General features: G+C 43.2%; 1 protein-coding gene across 14 annotated transcripts in view; it reads left to right on the forward strand.

The window, feature by feature from the left end:
• Positions 1-16,411, forward strand: part of LOC121816918 (mucin-2-like) — a 131,246-nt gene that overhangs the window by 67,742 nt on the left and 47,093 nt on the right. For 13 of the 14 annotated variants that reach the window (XM_042234307.2, XM_042234308.2, XM_042234312.2 and 10 more), the window contains one exon: positions 9,853-9,918. The exons of the other annotated variant lie outside the window; for it this stretch is intronic. In XM_042234307.2, coding sequence (XP_042090241.1) covers positions 9,853-9,918 — 66 coding nt within the window. The remainder of the gene's footprint in view (positions 1-9,852; positions 9,919-16,411) is intronic. 14 annotated transcript variants of the gene reach the window in all.

The following is a 16,411-nucleotide window of genomic DNA, read 5'->3' on the forward strand; positions in this document are numbered from 1 at the left end:
GAATTCCATCACCTCCACTAGCTTTGTTTGTAATGATGCTTCCTAAGGCCCACTGACTTCACATTCCAGGATGTCTGGCTCTAGTTGAGTGATCACACCATTGTGATTATCTGGGTCATGAAGATCTTTTTTGTATAGTTCTTCTGTGTATTCTTGCCACCTCTTCTTAATATCTTCTGATTCTCTTAGGACCATACCATTTAAGGTAACTACATTAAGAACGTTTGCAGAAAGGAATCCAGTGAGACTGATGGCAAAAACTCAGCTGGGGCAAAGTAAGGGTTTGGATTCTGATGGTGGAAAATGGATAGCAACATGACTTACATTCAGTCATATCCAGCTCTTTTGAGGACTGGACTGATGTTCATGTAGGATAATAGCTCAATATATCTCTTTCTGATCATCATTTTTACATTTTTCAAAAATGCACTGCTTCTTCTGGAAGTCCATAAGTGGTTCTGCCAATAGTTTCTCATATCCTTCCCTTTAGTACATGAGGGAGTTTACTAATTCCTGATGAATGGAAACTTGTTAGGTAGCTGAAAGTAGATATTGGGATTATCAATGTTAAGACTGACACATTACGTCATATATTTTACTTGCTCACTGTTGAAAGTTGAACTATGTAGTTCTTTAAACACAGCTAAGGAATAACAAACAGCCACCAGACACTCTAATGCCAAAGGGGTGTTTTTTTAAACAACTGCATGTTTTTGAGCTTCTTTTGAAACATTGTCTTTTTAGAACCAAACCCAGAACATCAGCATGGTTTGTCGCAGTCAGGTATGCTAATATTCGACCAGGAATGATGATGATTCCGTTTAAAATTTTGCTTTGCGAGTTTTACATGCCTTGGAGCTAGAGGCACCAATTTTAATTTTATTTTCTTTCTGATTTTGATTTTCTTTCTGATTAAAAAAAATTTAATTGAAGTATAGTCACTGTACATTATTATTTGTTCTAGGTGTGGAATATAATGATTCACAACTTTAAAAGTTATACTCCATTTAAGGTTGTTATAAAATACGGCCATATTCCCTGTGTGCTGTACACTATATGTGCTGTCCTTAGTTGTTCAGTCGTGTCTGACTCTTTGTGACACCATGGACTGTAGTCTGCCGGGTTCCTCTGTCCATGGGATTTTCCAGGCCAGAATACTGCAGGGGGTGGCCATTCCCTTCTACAGGGGATCTTTCCAACTCAGAAGTCAAACCCAGGTCTCCCGCACTAGAGGCAGATACTTTACTGTCTGAGCCAGCAGGGAAGCCCTGCACAATAATATATCCCTACAGCTCATTTTACACATGACAGCTTGTACCCTTTATTCTCCTACCCCCATATTACCTTTCCCTCTTCCCTCTCCCCACTGGGAACCACTAGCTAATTTTAAAAACCAGAGTGTTACTGATTTCAGTCACAGAAATTGTAAAAGGTAATTCAATATGCTCTTTTCAAAATCAAAATAGGCACTTCCACTTTCCTTAAACAATTTAGAAACAGCAGTATATAATCTGATCATCATTTTTATTTTATGTTATATGTCTTCAGCTCTCTAACCTACTGTGGGCACATCCAGAATAAATACAGATCCTTCCTGTCTTAGTCCAGATGTGTTTTAGACCCTGTGCTACCAGTTGGGAGCTGCCTTCCCAGCACTGTATTTGAGGACTGTCACTTTCCCCTGTTCATGGGGTTCTCAAGGCAAGAATACTGAGGTGGTTTTCCATTCCCTTCTCCAGTGGACCACACTCTGTCAGACCTCTCTACCATGACCCGTCTGTCTTGGGTGACCCCATACGTCAAGGCTATTTTCATCGAGTTAGACAAGGCTGTGGTCCATGTGATCAGATTGACTAATTGTCCGTATATTGTCACCCTGATGATTTTACTTATATGCACAGTACATCATGAGAAACGCTGGCCTGGAGGAAGCACAAGCTGGAATCAAGATTGCCAGGAGAAATATCAATAACCTCAGATATGCAGATGACACCACCCTTATGGTAGAAAGTGAAGAACCAAGAGCTTCTTGGTGAAAGTGAAAGAGGAGAATGAAAAGTTGGCTTAAAGCTCAACATTCAGAAAACTAAGATCATGGCATCCGGTCCCATCACTCCATGGCAGATAGATGGGGAAACAGTGGAAACTTTATTTCTCTGGGCTCCAAAATCACTGCAGATGGTGACTGCAGCCATGAAATTAAAAGACACTTTCTCCTGAATGGAAAGCTATGACCAACCTAGACACCATGTTAAAAAGCAGAGACATTACTTTGCCAACAAAGATCTGTCTAGTCAAGGCTATGGTTTTTTCCAGTAGTCATGTATGGATGTGAGAGTTGAACAGTGAAGAAAGCTGAGCGCTGAAGAATTGATGCTTTTGAACTGTGGTGTTGGAGAAGACTCTGGAGAGTCCCTTGGGCTGCAAAGAGATCCAACCAGTTCATCCTAAAGGAGATCAGTCCTGAATATTCATCAGAAAGACTGATGCTGAAGCTGGAACTCCAATACTTTGGCTACCTGATGAGAAGAACTGACTCATTGGAAAAGACCCTGATGTTGGGAAAGATTGTCGGCAGGAGAAGAAGGGGACGACAGAGGACGAGATGGTCCGATGGCATCATCGACTCAATGGACATGGGTTTGGGTGGACTCTGGGAGTTGATGATGGACAGGAAGACCAGGCGTGCTGCGGTTCATGGGATCGCAAAGAGTCGGACACAACTGAGCAACTGAACTCAACTCTAATTTCCCCTGTAAAAAGACAAAGTGATATTACCCTGATTTTGCCTGCTTTTTTTTTTTTATAAATGCTGTGTGGTGATATACTTTCCACACAGCATCAAGCAGAAAAGAATCAAGCAAGATTTTATTTCTGTGTATACAGTTTTTGAGGTTGCTGTTTTCCACTTCTCTATTTTATCCTGAGTCTCCATATCAACTATTTTGAAAACATGATTTTAATAGCTGTTTACTAGTTTCTTGTGAGGATAGGTACTCATTTATATACCCATGTTCAAAAGGAAATAAGCATTTTAAGGCTCATGTTAATTGCTCTCCTCTTGCAAATGTCTATCTAAAATAATCTTTATTGCTCATATTAATTCCCTCTCAGGTCTCTTTGACTTGGTTATCTGTTGAGAAAAAGTTCTGCAGCCCAACCTGGTATTACCCCAGCAGCAAGTAGTGAGTTTAAGCAAGTTTTTGGTTTCCTGAAGATTGGTTATACTGGATTTATTTGTAAACCTTGCTGCAGTTGTCTCATGGGCATCAGTGGGGCCTTCAGAGAGGCTCCAGGATTCTGGGGCTTTCAGACTTTGCACTGGTCCTCAGGTGCCCCTTTGTGCCCCTCAGCCTCCTCCATGTCTGCCTCTCAATATCCCCTCTATCCCCCAATTTCAGGGAGCTTGGGATGTCAACAGATATCTATCTCCATCTTTTCCCCAGTAAATATATTGTTCGCGGTGGCTCCACTTCCTGAAGCTGCAAATATCAGTTTCATAAATAGTTTTCTTTAAAACCACATGTGCCGATAACCCTGTGTGAGAGATAGCAAAAGAGACGCAGATGTATAGAACAGTCTTTTGGACTCTGTGGGAGAGGGCGAGGGTGGGATGATTTGGGAGAATGGCATTGAAACATGTCTATTATCATATGTGAAATGCATCGCCAGACTAGTTTTGATGCATGATACAGGGTACTTGGGGCTGATGCACTGGGATGACCCAGAGGGATGGGATGGGGCGGGAGGTGGGTGGGAGGTTCAGGATAGGGAATAGGTGTACACCCGTGGCAGATTCATGTAGATGTATGGCAAAACCAATACAATATTATAAAGTAATTAGCCTCCAATTAAAATAAATAAATTTGTATTTACAAAAAACCGTATATGGGACTACCCTGGTGGCTCAGTGGTAAAACATTCTCCTGCCAGTGCAGAAGACACAGGTTTGATCCTGATCTGGGAAGATCCCGCATCCCATGGAACAACTAAGCCTGTCTGCCACAACTATTGAGCCTGTGCTGTAGAGCCCAGGAGCCACAGCTACTGAGCCCGTGTGCCCAGAGCCCAGGAGCCACAGCTACTGAGCCCGTGTGCCCAGAGCCCAGGAGCCACAGCTACTGAGCCCGTGTGCCCAGAGCCCAGGAGCCACAGCTACTGAGCCCGTGTGCCCAGAGCCCAGGAGCCACAGCTACTGAGCCCGTGCGCCCTAGAGCCCAGGCTTCACCACAAGGGAAGTCTCTGCACGGGGAGTCCAAGCACCACAGCTGGAGAGCAGCCCCCACTCTCCACAACCAGAGGAAAGCCCACATGGCAACGAAGACCCAGCACAGCCAAAAAGGAAAAAGAAAAATATGTGGGTGAAAATAGGCATAGACTGTATTTAACAAGTTGCTGACCCAGCAAATTCATGCTCTGAGTCAAGCAGGAAGGACTCCCACGAGTCCTAGAGGAAGTGAGACGTTTGTGATGGAGCATCCAAACAGCTGCTTTGGGGCTGTCTCAGATCCAGTTCATGTTGTTGCTGTTAGAATACCATACGTCTCATTTTACTCTGCGTTGCAACGAGTTCTTTGGGTCGTCCTTTTTGATTCTGAGTGTTCACATTTATTGTCTCCTCATTCATTCGTTTATGCTTCCTTTTGTTTATTTGAGATTGACACATGTCTAACATGGCTTAGATTTTTTAAAATTAATTTTTACTGGAGTGTCATTTTTTTTCATAATATTGTGTTCAGTTCAGTTTAGTTCATTTGCTTAGTTGTGTCCGAATATGAAACCCCATGAATCACAGCATGACAGGCCTCCCTGTCCATTACCAACTCCCGGAGTTCACTCAAACTCATGTCCATCTAGTCGGTGATGCCATCCAGCCATCTCATCCTCTGTCATCCCCTTCTCCTGCTGCCCCCAATCTCTCCCAGCATCAGGATCTTTTCCAATGAGTCAACTCTTCGCATGAGGTGGCCAAAGTGGTGGAGTTTCAGCTTCAGCATCAGTCCTTCCAGTGAACACCTAGGACAGATTTCCTTTAGGATGGACTGGTTGGATCTCCTTGAAGTCCAAGGGACTCTCAAGAATCTTCTCCAACACCACAGTTCAAAAGCATCAATTCTTTGGTGCTCAGCTTTCTTCACAGTCCAACTCTCACATCCATACATGACCACTGGAAAAACCACAGCCTTGACTAGACTGACCTTTGTTGGCAATGTCTCTGCTTTTTAATATGGTGTCCAGGTTGGTCAGAACTTTCCTTCCAAGGAGTAAGCGTCTTTTAATTTCGTGGCTGCTAGTCTCCACTAAAATGAATCAACTATAGGAGGAGGAAACGGCAACCCATCCCAGTCTTCTTGCTGGGATAATCCCCTGAACAGAGGAGCCTGGTGGGCTAAGTCCATACGGTCACAAAAAATTGAACATGACTAAGTGACTCCACCATCACCACATAATTGTTTCATAAGACTGTGTTAGTCTCCACTATACAGTAAAGTGAATCAGCTATACAGTACATATATCCCCTCTTTTTTGAATATTCCTTCCCATTTAGAGCACTGAGTAGAGTTCTCCGAGCTATCCAGTAGGTTCCCGTTGGTTATATGTCAATTCCAATCTCCTAATTATCCACCCTATGCCTCCGTAATGAGGCATGTTTGGAGAGAAATCATCTCACCAGTTCCATGTAGGCCCTGGCTGTTTCATTCAAATTCTATTCTGAATTAGAGATTTCTTGCATCTCATGTATTATTACATTGCTGTATGACTTGCCATGAGCTAGAGAGGTTTTCAAACCTCAGAGCGCTCTAATAGTAACTCGAGTTCTCAAACATACTTCTTTCATGTAGGAAGCCGTTTTCTCTGTGACCCACGAGAATCTCCACATATAAACAGAGTTGTCCTGGTGACCTCAGCCTGACTCAGGCCCTCAGTCTCAGGCCTGTGTGTGTGCTTAGTCGCTCAGTCGTGTCCAACTCTCTGTGACCTCATGGACGGTAGCCCACCAGGCTCCTGTGCCCATGGGGTTCTCCAGGCAAAAATACTGGAGTGGGCTGCCATTCCCTCCTCCAGGGGATCTTCCCGACCCAGGAACCGAACCCAAGTCTCTGGCATTGCAGGAGGATTGTTTACCATCTGAGCCCCCAGGGAAGCCCAAGAATACTGGAGTGGGTAGCCTGTCCCTCTCTAGGGGAACCAACTGGGGTCTCCTGCATTGCAGGCAGATTCTCTACCAGCTGAGCCATCGGGAAGCCCAATTTCAGGCCTTCACAGTCTCATTCTCATTTGTCCAATGGGGTGGCTCCTGACTGCTATTACCTTGAACTGCGCACTGAGTTTATGCAAAGTAATTTTAACAGATATCTGCCAGTTCCCTGAAGTGGAGACTCAACTGAAGGCTTTAATAATCCTGATTAAGCAGATACCCACATATCTTCATGGACAAACAATGTACAATTTTGCATCATTTAAAAATGCCACCCAGCCTATCAACTGATGCCTAGAGAATGTGAGCCTGAAAGATAACAGTGTGTGGGCTGAGGCCACAGATGTCACATTAGTCATCCTTGGCGGTTTTCTTGCACTGACCTTGGGAAGCCCAGCTTATGATCTCAGGATGGACCGAAAAATGATCTTTGTATTACTATTGTCAGGTAGGTGGAATTTTTTTTTTTAGCAGGATTCTGTTATATGGGACATAGGATTATAGAGAGAAGAAAAACCATCTCATTTTAGTCCTGTCTGACTTAACTGAAAGACTGAATGAGTAGTATTCAGACCCCATCTTGTTGTTTAGTCACTCAGTCGCATCTGACTCTTTGTGACCCTGTGGACTGTAGCCCGCCAGGCTCCTCTGTCCATGGGATTTCCCAGGCAGGAATACGGGAGTGGGTTGCCATTCCCTTCTCCAGGAGATCATCCCGCCCCAGGGGTGAAACCCACATCTCCTGCATTGGCAGGTAGATTCTTTGCCACTGAGCCCCCAGGACCCCAGCCCAGCCTGGTAGATGGACTTTTTATTGAGAGTGGGTTGTTAAGGTGGGGGAAGTTACCCACGGCTGGATCACCTTGAGAGGCCTGCGGTTCATTTGTAAGCCTAGCCAGTCCTGAAACACTGTAATCAAATACTCTGCAAAACAAGTCTCTGTGAAAGAACGTGTTGCTTTATTGGCATTTTCATGAGTTTAATTTCTAAATTAAAGAGTCATTAATGAAGGTGATGGTAGGTCTATGTTCTTTATTTTTCAAAAAGTTTTCCCAAAAGTTATAATTTCTTCTTTCTCCTGTCAAATAATCACAAGCCACATATGAACCCTGAATCCATGGTAGCGGCAGTGGGTGGGGGGTGGGGGGTCATTATTTTCCACTTTGTGGTCCCTTGCTGAGAAGTGATACAGGGAAAAAAAAGAAAGAAAGAAAGAAAGAAAGAAAGGACTCTTATTGGCTGAGGGATTATGTGGTTTAGGCAGAAATGGAAATCAATTCATTAAAATAAAAAGTAACAGAGGCGTATTATGAAGTAGTATCAAATTAGCATTATTTTTGGCCCCTTCCTGAGAGTGTCAGGATTAAAAGTTCTTCTCAAATACAGTTTTTATGTGTTAGAAATACTAGTGCCTGGCACCTAGATAAGGAGCAGGCATTTATTTGAAATGTGTTTAGCTTCCTCAGATGTGGTTGTAATTTGAATTACAGAGAGTTTCAAGAATCAACTGAGCACTCTAGGAATTGGAGGAGGGATTCAGGAATTTCTTAGATATTAGGTTGGCTAAAAAAATCACTCGTTCATAAGATGTTATGGAAAAATCTGAACAAACGTTTTGCCTGACCCTGCACTAGGGGATAAAGTGTGTAGTGGTTAAAGCACACATAGGGAAGAACTAGTTTCAAACCTGGCTTCACATCTGAAGGCCAGGGAGCAATAAGGCAAGTTACTTTCCATCCTCAACCTCAGTGTTCTTGTCTGTAAAACCCAGAAAATATTGGTACCTGCCTACTGCAGCCAACGAGTAGTCGCCTAAAGACTAAACAAAGTAATTACCGTAATGTCCTTACTCCAGCGTCTGGCTGTAGTGAATAGGTATTTAGCTATGAGAACAATTATAAACTAGGAAACAAGCCTGGGTATAGGATGGTGACTTCTGAGAAGCGAAGGAGAAGGGGGAAATTCCAGGAAAACAGAAGACTAGCAGAGTTATCTTCCTGGAGAAGGATATGGGAGCCCACTCCAGTATTCTGGCCTGGAGAATCCCATGGACAGAGAAGCCTGGTGTCCACAGTGTTGCAAAGAGTTGGACTCGACTGAAGCGACTTCGCACCCACGCTGGTGGCACCAGTGGTAAGGATCCACGTGCCAGAGCAAGAGACGTGAGAGGCATGGGTTTGATCTCTGGGTCGGGAAGATTCCCCTGGAGGAACGTAAGTTTTTCTAGATGATTTGATGCCCAATCCCTGAATTCCATCACTCATTTCTGTTTTCAGTAACTGTGCATGAGGCACCCTATACCAAGGCCACGACAGGGACATGAATGAGCTCCTGAGTTCATGTTCAGGGCGGGTGGGGGCAGGTAGAGGGAGGGAACATGACATTCAGCAAAACAAGTACTGAAACAAAAAAGAATGAAAAATAGCACCCAGAAATAAACCAAGGAAGCTGATGAACATAATGGAGAGGCCAACATAGAGAAGGGTAGCAGGACCTTTTTCTCTGAGTTGGTGACATTTTGATGAAAGCTGAACAATGAGAAGAGGCCAAACTTGCAAAATCTGGCAAAGGGTGGTGGAGGTAGAAGGGAAATGAAGGACGAAAATTCTGTGACAGAAGAAGACAGAGTGTGTTTAAGGAAAAGCCAAAGCTCTGGTTTGAGATTAGGGTCCTGATGCTAAACGGCACTTGGAGAGAGCTCTGGGTCCACAGGCCTTGGTTTTCTGTGTGCACCTCACCACACACGCCTGCAGGCACACCGTTACAATGACTCAGCAAAGAAGCAAGGCTTCTCCTTTGCTTTCAGTAACCTCGGGGAGAATTTTTCTCTCAATTTAATTGTTACAGGACTGAGTCTGAACTGGGATTCAGGGACCACTGCACTCTAAATTTCTTAAAAGCCAAATCTGTGTCTTCATTTTTGTCTCCCCAACTCTGCTAGGCATGCACATGTGCTTAGTCTCTCAGTTTCATCCTACTCTTTGTGACCCCATGACCTGTAGCCCACCAGACTCCTCTGTTGATGTAATATTCCAGGCAAGAATACTGGAGTATGTTGCCATTCCCTTCTCCATGACATCTTCCTGACCCAGGGATTGAACCTGCATCTCCTGTATTGCAGGCAGATTCTTTACCATCTGAGCCACCAGGGAAGCCTGCTAGGCATGTAGTAGGCACTCAGTTTATAATAGTTGCAGAAACAACAAGCGATCAGAATTTTGTTGCAGATTAGCTCAAGTGTTGAGACCTGATTGACTCGCATGGGTCCCATTTTCATCCTGCCTATCAAATAAAACACAGACTAGATGGCATCTCAAATGGTTTTCATCTCTAAACTTCAGTGATGCCTCAAAGGTCAGCCTGAGATGATCCATTGGCTAGTTTCCAGATCTATGGATCTCTAGCTTGGTGTGAAGTTGGGTTTTTTGAAAGAAATGAACACTCTCACTCTGAACTCCTGGAGAAGGATTCCTAAGAAGGGGAAGGAGGCCCAGTATCTCAAAATCAATGTGCACTGGTTTCAAATTGGGAAGTTGGATTTAACATTCCTGTGATGAATTTCTCTGGACTTTGGTCTCTAGAGGATGACTGCTAACATCCATGAACCTACTGGGGAAGCACATTTTAGTTAATTTTCCCAAATGTCTTTATAGGTTATATTTTTACAAAACCTGTTGCAACACAGACTTCAGGGACAAGTGGCACTCTGGATTCACCAGGTAAGTTACCAACCAAAGGAGGTGGGTAATAGATTTCCAGCCATTAGTATCATATCTGTGTATTTAATAAGCACCTATCTGTGTGGTTTTCTATGATACATGAGTCAAACTAAAGCAACAACACTGAAAAGAAACATTTCAAGGTTAACTCTGGCTATTGTAATGGGGTACTTTTTTTCTGCTTTTTCAGTTCAGTTCAGTTCAGTCTTTCAGTCGTGTCCGACTCTTTGCGACCCCATGAATCGCAGCACGCTAGTCCTCCCTGTCCATCACCAACTCCTGGAGCCTACCCAAACTCATGTCCATCGAGTCGGTGATGCCATCCAGCTATCTCATCCCCTGTCGTCCCCTTCTCCTCCTGCCCCCAATCCTTCCCAGCATCAGAGTCTTTTCCAATGAGTCAACTCTTCACATGAGATGGCCAAAGTATTGGAGTTTCAGCGTCAGCACCAGTCCTTCCAGTTAACACCCAGGACTGAACTCCTTTAGGATGGACTGCTTGGATCTCCTTGCAGTCCAAGGGACTCTCAAGAGTCTTCTGCAACACCACAGTTCAAAAGCATCAATTCTTTGGTGCTCAGCTTTCTTCACAGTCCAACTCTCACATCCAGTAGTCATACTACGGGAAAAACCATAGCCTTGACTAGACAGACCTTTGTTGGCAAAGTAATGCTTTTTAATACTTTCTAAATTCTCTGAGAAAGAATCATAAAATATAATTAGGAAAAGTTTTACAATTTTTCAAGTTAAAGCAAACACATACAACCTCTGCTTTGTAAGCTGTCTCTGTCATTAAGCAATGCCAGTGAACGTTAATAGGGAAAAACCTAGATATCAGTATACTCATTTCATTGTCCTTATTACTGCTCAAATAAACTTGGTTGTGACACATACTGAAGCTGATTCTGGGATCTGATAGAGAAAAGAGCAAGAACTGACAGTAGACATATGAGATACCCCAAGGTTAATATTTTCCCACTTTCTGTTTCTCTTAGTTGAAATAGAATTGATTTACAGTGGTCTATTAGTTTCAAGTGTGCAACATAGAGATTCAGTGTTTTTATTGATGATGCTGCATTTGATAATCAATAAAAATTGATTATGCTGCATTTAGGGCTTCCCTGGTGGCTCAGAGGTTAAAGCGTCTGCCTCCAATGTGGGAGGGTTTGATCCCTGGATCGGGAAGATCCCCTGGAGAAGGAAATGGTAACCCACTCCAGTATTTTTGCCTGGAAAATCCCATGGACGGAGAAGCCTGATGGGCTACAGTCCATGGGGTCGCAAAGAGTCGGACACGACTGAGCGACTTCACTTTCACTATGCTGCATTTAAAGTTTTATGAAATATTGACTATATTCCTTGTTCTCTACAGTATATTGTTCTAGCTTATTTATTTTATGCATAATAGTTCATACCTCTTAATCCCTTATCCCTACTTTGCCCTTCCTACCCCCCACTTGCTACTGGTAACCACTAGTTTCTTCTCTGTATCTGTGAATCTATTTGATTTTTTATAGTCATTTATGATATTTTTTGGATTCCACATATAAGTGATATAAAATATTTCTTTCTCTGACGTATTTCACTAAGCATAACATCATTTAGACCCATCCATGTTGCTGAAAATGGCAGAGTTTCATTCTTTTTTGTAGCTGAATAATATCCCTGTGTCTGTGTGTCTGTGTGTCTGTGTGTGTCTGTGTGTCTGTGTGTCTGTGTGTATCTGTGTGTGTCTCTGTCTGTGTGTGTTTGTGTCTCTGTGTGTGTGTGTCTCTGTGTGTGTTATACATCTTCTCTATCCTCTTGTTTATTGATGGACTCTTCGATTGCTTTCATACCTAGGCTATTGTAAACAATGCTGCTATGAACATTGGGGTTCATATATGTTTTGGAATTAGTGTTTTCGTTTTCTATGCGTATATACCAAGGAATGGAATTGCTGGATCCCATGGTAGCTCTATTTTTAATTTTTGGAGCAATTTCCATAGTATTTTCCATTATGGCTGCACCAATGTTCATTCTCACCAGCAGTATACAAGGATTCTGGTTTCTCCACATCCTCGCCAACTTTTGTAGATTTTTTTGATGTCATCCTGACAGATGTGAGGTAATATCTCAGTGTGGCTTTGATTTGCATTTCTCTGATGATTAGCTGTGTTGAACATCCTTTCATGTGTCCCTTGGCCATATATATGTCTTCTTTGGAAAAGGCCCATTTTCTGTTTTTTTGGCAGAACTTGTTTCTTTTATGATATAGTAACTCATCCACAATCCCCAGCGGCCACACTCTACTTGCTAACAGCAGTGGGAAAGCGGCAGCGTATAGAATCTTAGGGAGCCTTATTCACGGAGAGACTTCTACCACATCTTGGGAGTCGGGCAATGTTCTGACCATGTCTGTCGCAGAAGAGTAATTGACTGCAAAAATACTAAAAGCCCAAGCCACAAAACACTATACATTCTTTTCCTGGTTTCCAAGCACCATACCAACCTCCAGTATAGTGAAGGAGGAGAGTTGCGACCTCAGTGTGTCTAGAGCCTTGTCTTCCTTGATATTTTCACCAGACTATTCTTTCCTCACTTAACGGTCTTAATAGCCTTGATGAAAGCCAATTACCACAGGTATAGGAGTTCATTTCTAGACTCTCAGTTCTATCCCACTGATCCTCAGGGCAGCACCATACCCTCTTGACTACCATTGCTCTGTGGTAAGTTTTGAAATGATGAAATGTAAGTCATCCAGCTCTGTACTTTTTCAAGATGATTTTGGCTATTTGGGGTACCTACAGATTCCATACGAGTTGTAAGACCAATTTCTCTATTTGTGTAAACGTTTATATAAGTATATATGTATATACCTATTCATTTAACTAGCCAGTAATTCTATATGATTAACAATTATTATTCTCATTGTATATGCTATGAAACGAAAGTACAGAGTAAGTCTGTTGCCCAAAGTCTCAGCTAATAACTAGTGAAATTAGTTTCAAACCAGGCATTCAGGCTCTAGACTGTGCACTTAATCCACACATGAAACTGCTTATTCATCATCATCATTGATATTCTGAATTTGGCCCTATCTTACTCTTTTCTTCCTTTTTAACTTTTTTTTTTCATTTTTTGGTTACACCATTTAGCATGTGGAATCCTAATTCCTAGACCAAGGGTCAAACTCACGCCTCCTGCATTGAAAGTGAAGAGTCTTAACCACTGAGCTGTCAGGGAAGTCCTGGCTCTTCCGTACTCTTGCAACATTGTCACTTAATGTCTACTCATGCTTCCCCTAAAGTGGAGCCTGTGTAAAGGCTTGTAGTCTGTCTTCTTTTTCACTGCAGATGGTGACTGCAACCATGAAATTAAAAGACGCTTTTCCTTGGAAGGAAAATTATGACCAACCTAGATGGCATATTAAAAAGCAGACATATTACTTTGCCAAAAAAGGTCCGTCAAGTCAAGGCTATGGTTTTTACAGTAGTCATGTATTGATGTGAGAGTTGGACTGTGAAGAAGGCTGAGCGCCGAAGAATTGATGCTTTTGAACTGTGGTGTTGGAGAAGACTCTTGACAGTCCCTTGGACTGCAAGGAGATCCAACCAGTCCATTCTGAAGGAGATCAGCCCTGGGATTTCTTTGGAGGGAATGATGCTAAAGCTGAAACTCCAGTACTTTGGCCACCTGATGTGAAGAGTTGACTCATTGGAAAAGACCCTGATGCTGGGAGGGATTGGGGGCAGGAGGAAAAGGGGATGACAGAGATGAGATGGCTGGATGGCATCACCGACTCGATGGGTGTGGGTTTGGGTGAACTCCAGGAGTTGGTGAAGGACAGGGAGGCCTGGCATGCTGCAATTCATGGGGTCACAAAGAGTCAGAAACGACTGAGTGACTGAACTGAACTGAGTGAACCCTATTTTATGACTAGGATGGTAAACTTTTGCTCATTTTTATTTGGGCTAAGTGACCCTTTCCTCTAGGGCTCTCCCTTTGATATTGCTACTTATTTCGCAGTCATGATGATATTTAAAGTCAAAAGGAGAGAAAATAAACCCAGAGCACATAGGTGAGCATGGCAAGTCTGCTGAAGGCCACTGGGAAGATGGTCCATGGCAATGGCACTATGTCTGACCAGGAGAGATGCTCAGTTGCTGAGTCATATCCAACGCTTCTCAGCAAATCAGGCTAATATCCAATTGCTTTATAAATCTATTCAACACAAGAAAAGGGTGATGTGAGACAGGGGTCCCCAACCCTTGACAGGAACCGGGCCACATAGCAGGAGTGAGCAAAGCATCGTCTGTATTTACAGCCACTCCCATCGCTCACAGCGCCACCTGAGCTCCACCTCATGTAGGAACAGCAGCGGCTTTAGATTCTCACAGGAGCCTGGACCCTGCTGTGAACTGCGCATGGAAGGCACCCAGGTGTGTGCTCCTTATGAGAATCTAATGGCTGATGATCTGCGGGGCAAATGGAGACTATCATTAGCAGAAAGGTTAATCACGGTGTAGTCATAGTAGAGACAAAGTGCACAATGAGTGTAATGTGGTTGATTCATCCCCAAACCCTCTTCTCCCAATATTCGTCCATGGGAAAATTGTCTTTCATGAAACGGGTCCCTGGTGCCTGAAAGATTGGGGACTACTACTATTAGAACCTTTGAAAATGCAAGAAAAGATCTTAATGATTAGGAAAATGAAGTTTCTACATGTTTATCTAGTCTGGAGCCGTATTCTTGCTGCAGGCAGTGCATTAGACTCCAATGTCTGAGTCGACAGATGATTCTAATACACAACATCAAGAGGGACCATGCTGATCTAGTTTCTATTTTCCCATTCATTATCGTCCAGCCAGTGATGAGAAGCATCAGTGCTGTGAGAAGTTTGGGATAACGTTTTCACTTTTTCTTAAGAGTTTTTCTCATCTAGTCTAACTTCCTTAATCCCACATCTAATAAGTATAGGGAGTTTAGCTACACAAATGCCAATATCTTAAAATAAAGCTGGCCCATTTAAAGTACGTGAAATCTTTAGCTCTGAGGATTCATGGTAAGCAAGAGTAACTGGACTGGAAGATGCTTAGCAGGAAAAAAAAATGAGATTTCAGGTTATTACCAACCAGAAATACCTGTTCTTCCATAAACTGGATCTGACATGGAGGTCATTCTACTCCTGTATGTTAAGGGAATAGCCCTCCCATCCTCAGCTTCCGCACAACATAAATTATTATTTTTACATCTTTTTCAGTTAGGCTTGATTTGCTAGAAGGGAAGGCTTACTTGAGAGCTAGTGGCATCACTGGTGAGAATTTCATCTTTCAATGACACTTATGTGGGGCTCTCAACCTTTTTATTTTGCATAGATTATGACAGAGCTTGGCACACAGTTCTGCAGTCAAATAGGTGGGAATTCAAACTTCACCTCCACCATTTCTCAGCTTCGTGATCTTAGGCAAGCTTGGCAATGTTTCTGATCTTTGTGTTATTCCTCTACACATAATAATTAATACATGATAGTATACTCTCAGGTAATTGTTTTGAAGAGAAAATTCCTAGAATCCAGTTAATGAACAATTGTTTGTAATGAATATTACTGTCTCAGAAATGCAAATGTCTACGATTTCAGAATAATGAAGTACCTTAGGCAGAAGTCAAGTAGTCAGAAAATCAAAAGATTGCTTTCAATTAAAGAAAGCCAGACATTTCGAGTTAATAAATTTAGGGCTTTTCCTCTATGGGAAGATGCAAGAGTCCGGGCTTACTACAATCATTCCTTTGATATACACGTTAACCGTCTAGAGCCAGTAGCCTGCTTCTCTGCATCCTGAATCCCCTCAGGGTCTGCAGTCTGCAGTGGTACAATGGCTGAAAGCATGGTGTCCGCAACACCCTTTGTTCACTTGCATGGCAGGCAATTTCTTTCCTCCACACCATCAAGGCCTATGAAACACATCTGGATTCTAAACAGTCAATCACAAGATTTCATTTCGCTTTACCCCACTATGCCAAGCACTGGGATCTTGTGGAGTTTTTAGCCTAAACCGAAGTAGGGGAGGTCAGAGAAGACCTCCCAATAAAAATGGCCTTGAACTGGGACCTGAGAAATGGATAGCCAGCCAAGAAGGGGACCACAGGAGGATACTTCAGGCAAAGAGAAGACTAGGTACAAAGGTGTGGGCATGGAGCAGAGTATGCTGCATTTGAGGAACCAAGAGCTGCCCAGATGCCTAGAGCCCAAAGGAGAGTGAAGTTGCAAGCACTGATGGGGAGGCAGGCAGGGGCTGGGGCATGCAGGGTCTTGGAGGTGTTCATAAGGAGGAGGGGGCACCGTCCATAGACTGAGCACACCTCCCTAACTAACCACTGAAACTCCTGACTCAGACAGGCAGAAAGCCTGGGGTAGCGCAATCTTTGCACTCAGTCAAAACTCTTGATGGCTTCAGGTAAACTTTTAGCCGCCCAGGTGGCACTAGTGGCAAAGAACTCTCCTGCCAAGGC

This window comes from Ovis aries, chromosome 17 (assembly GCF_016772045.2).
Source record: "Ovis aries strain OAR_USU_Benz2616 breed Rambouillet chromosome 17, ARS-UI_Ramb_v3.0, whole genome shotgun sequence".
Classification (NCBI taxonomy): Eukaryota; Metazoa; Chordata; class Mammalia; order Artiodactyla; family Bovidae; genus Ovis; species Ovis aries.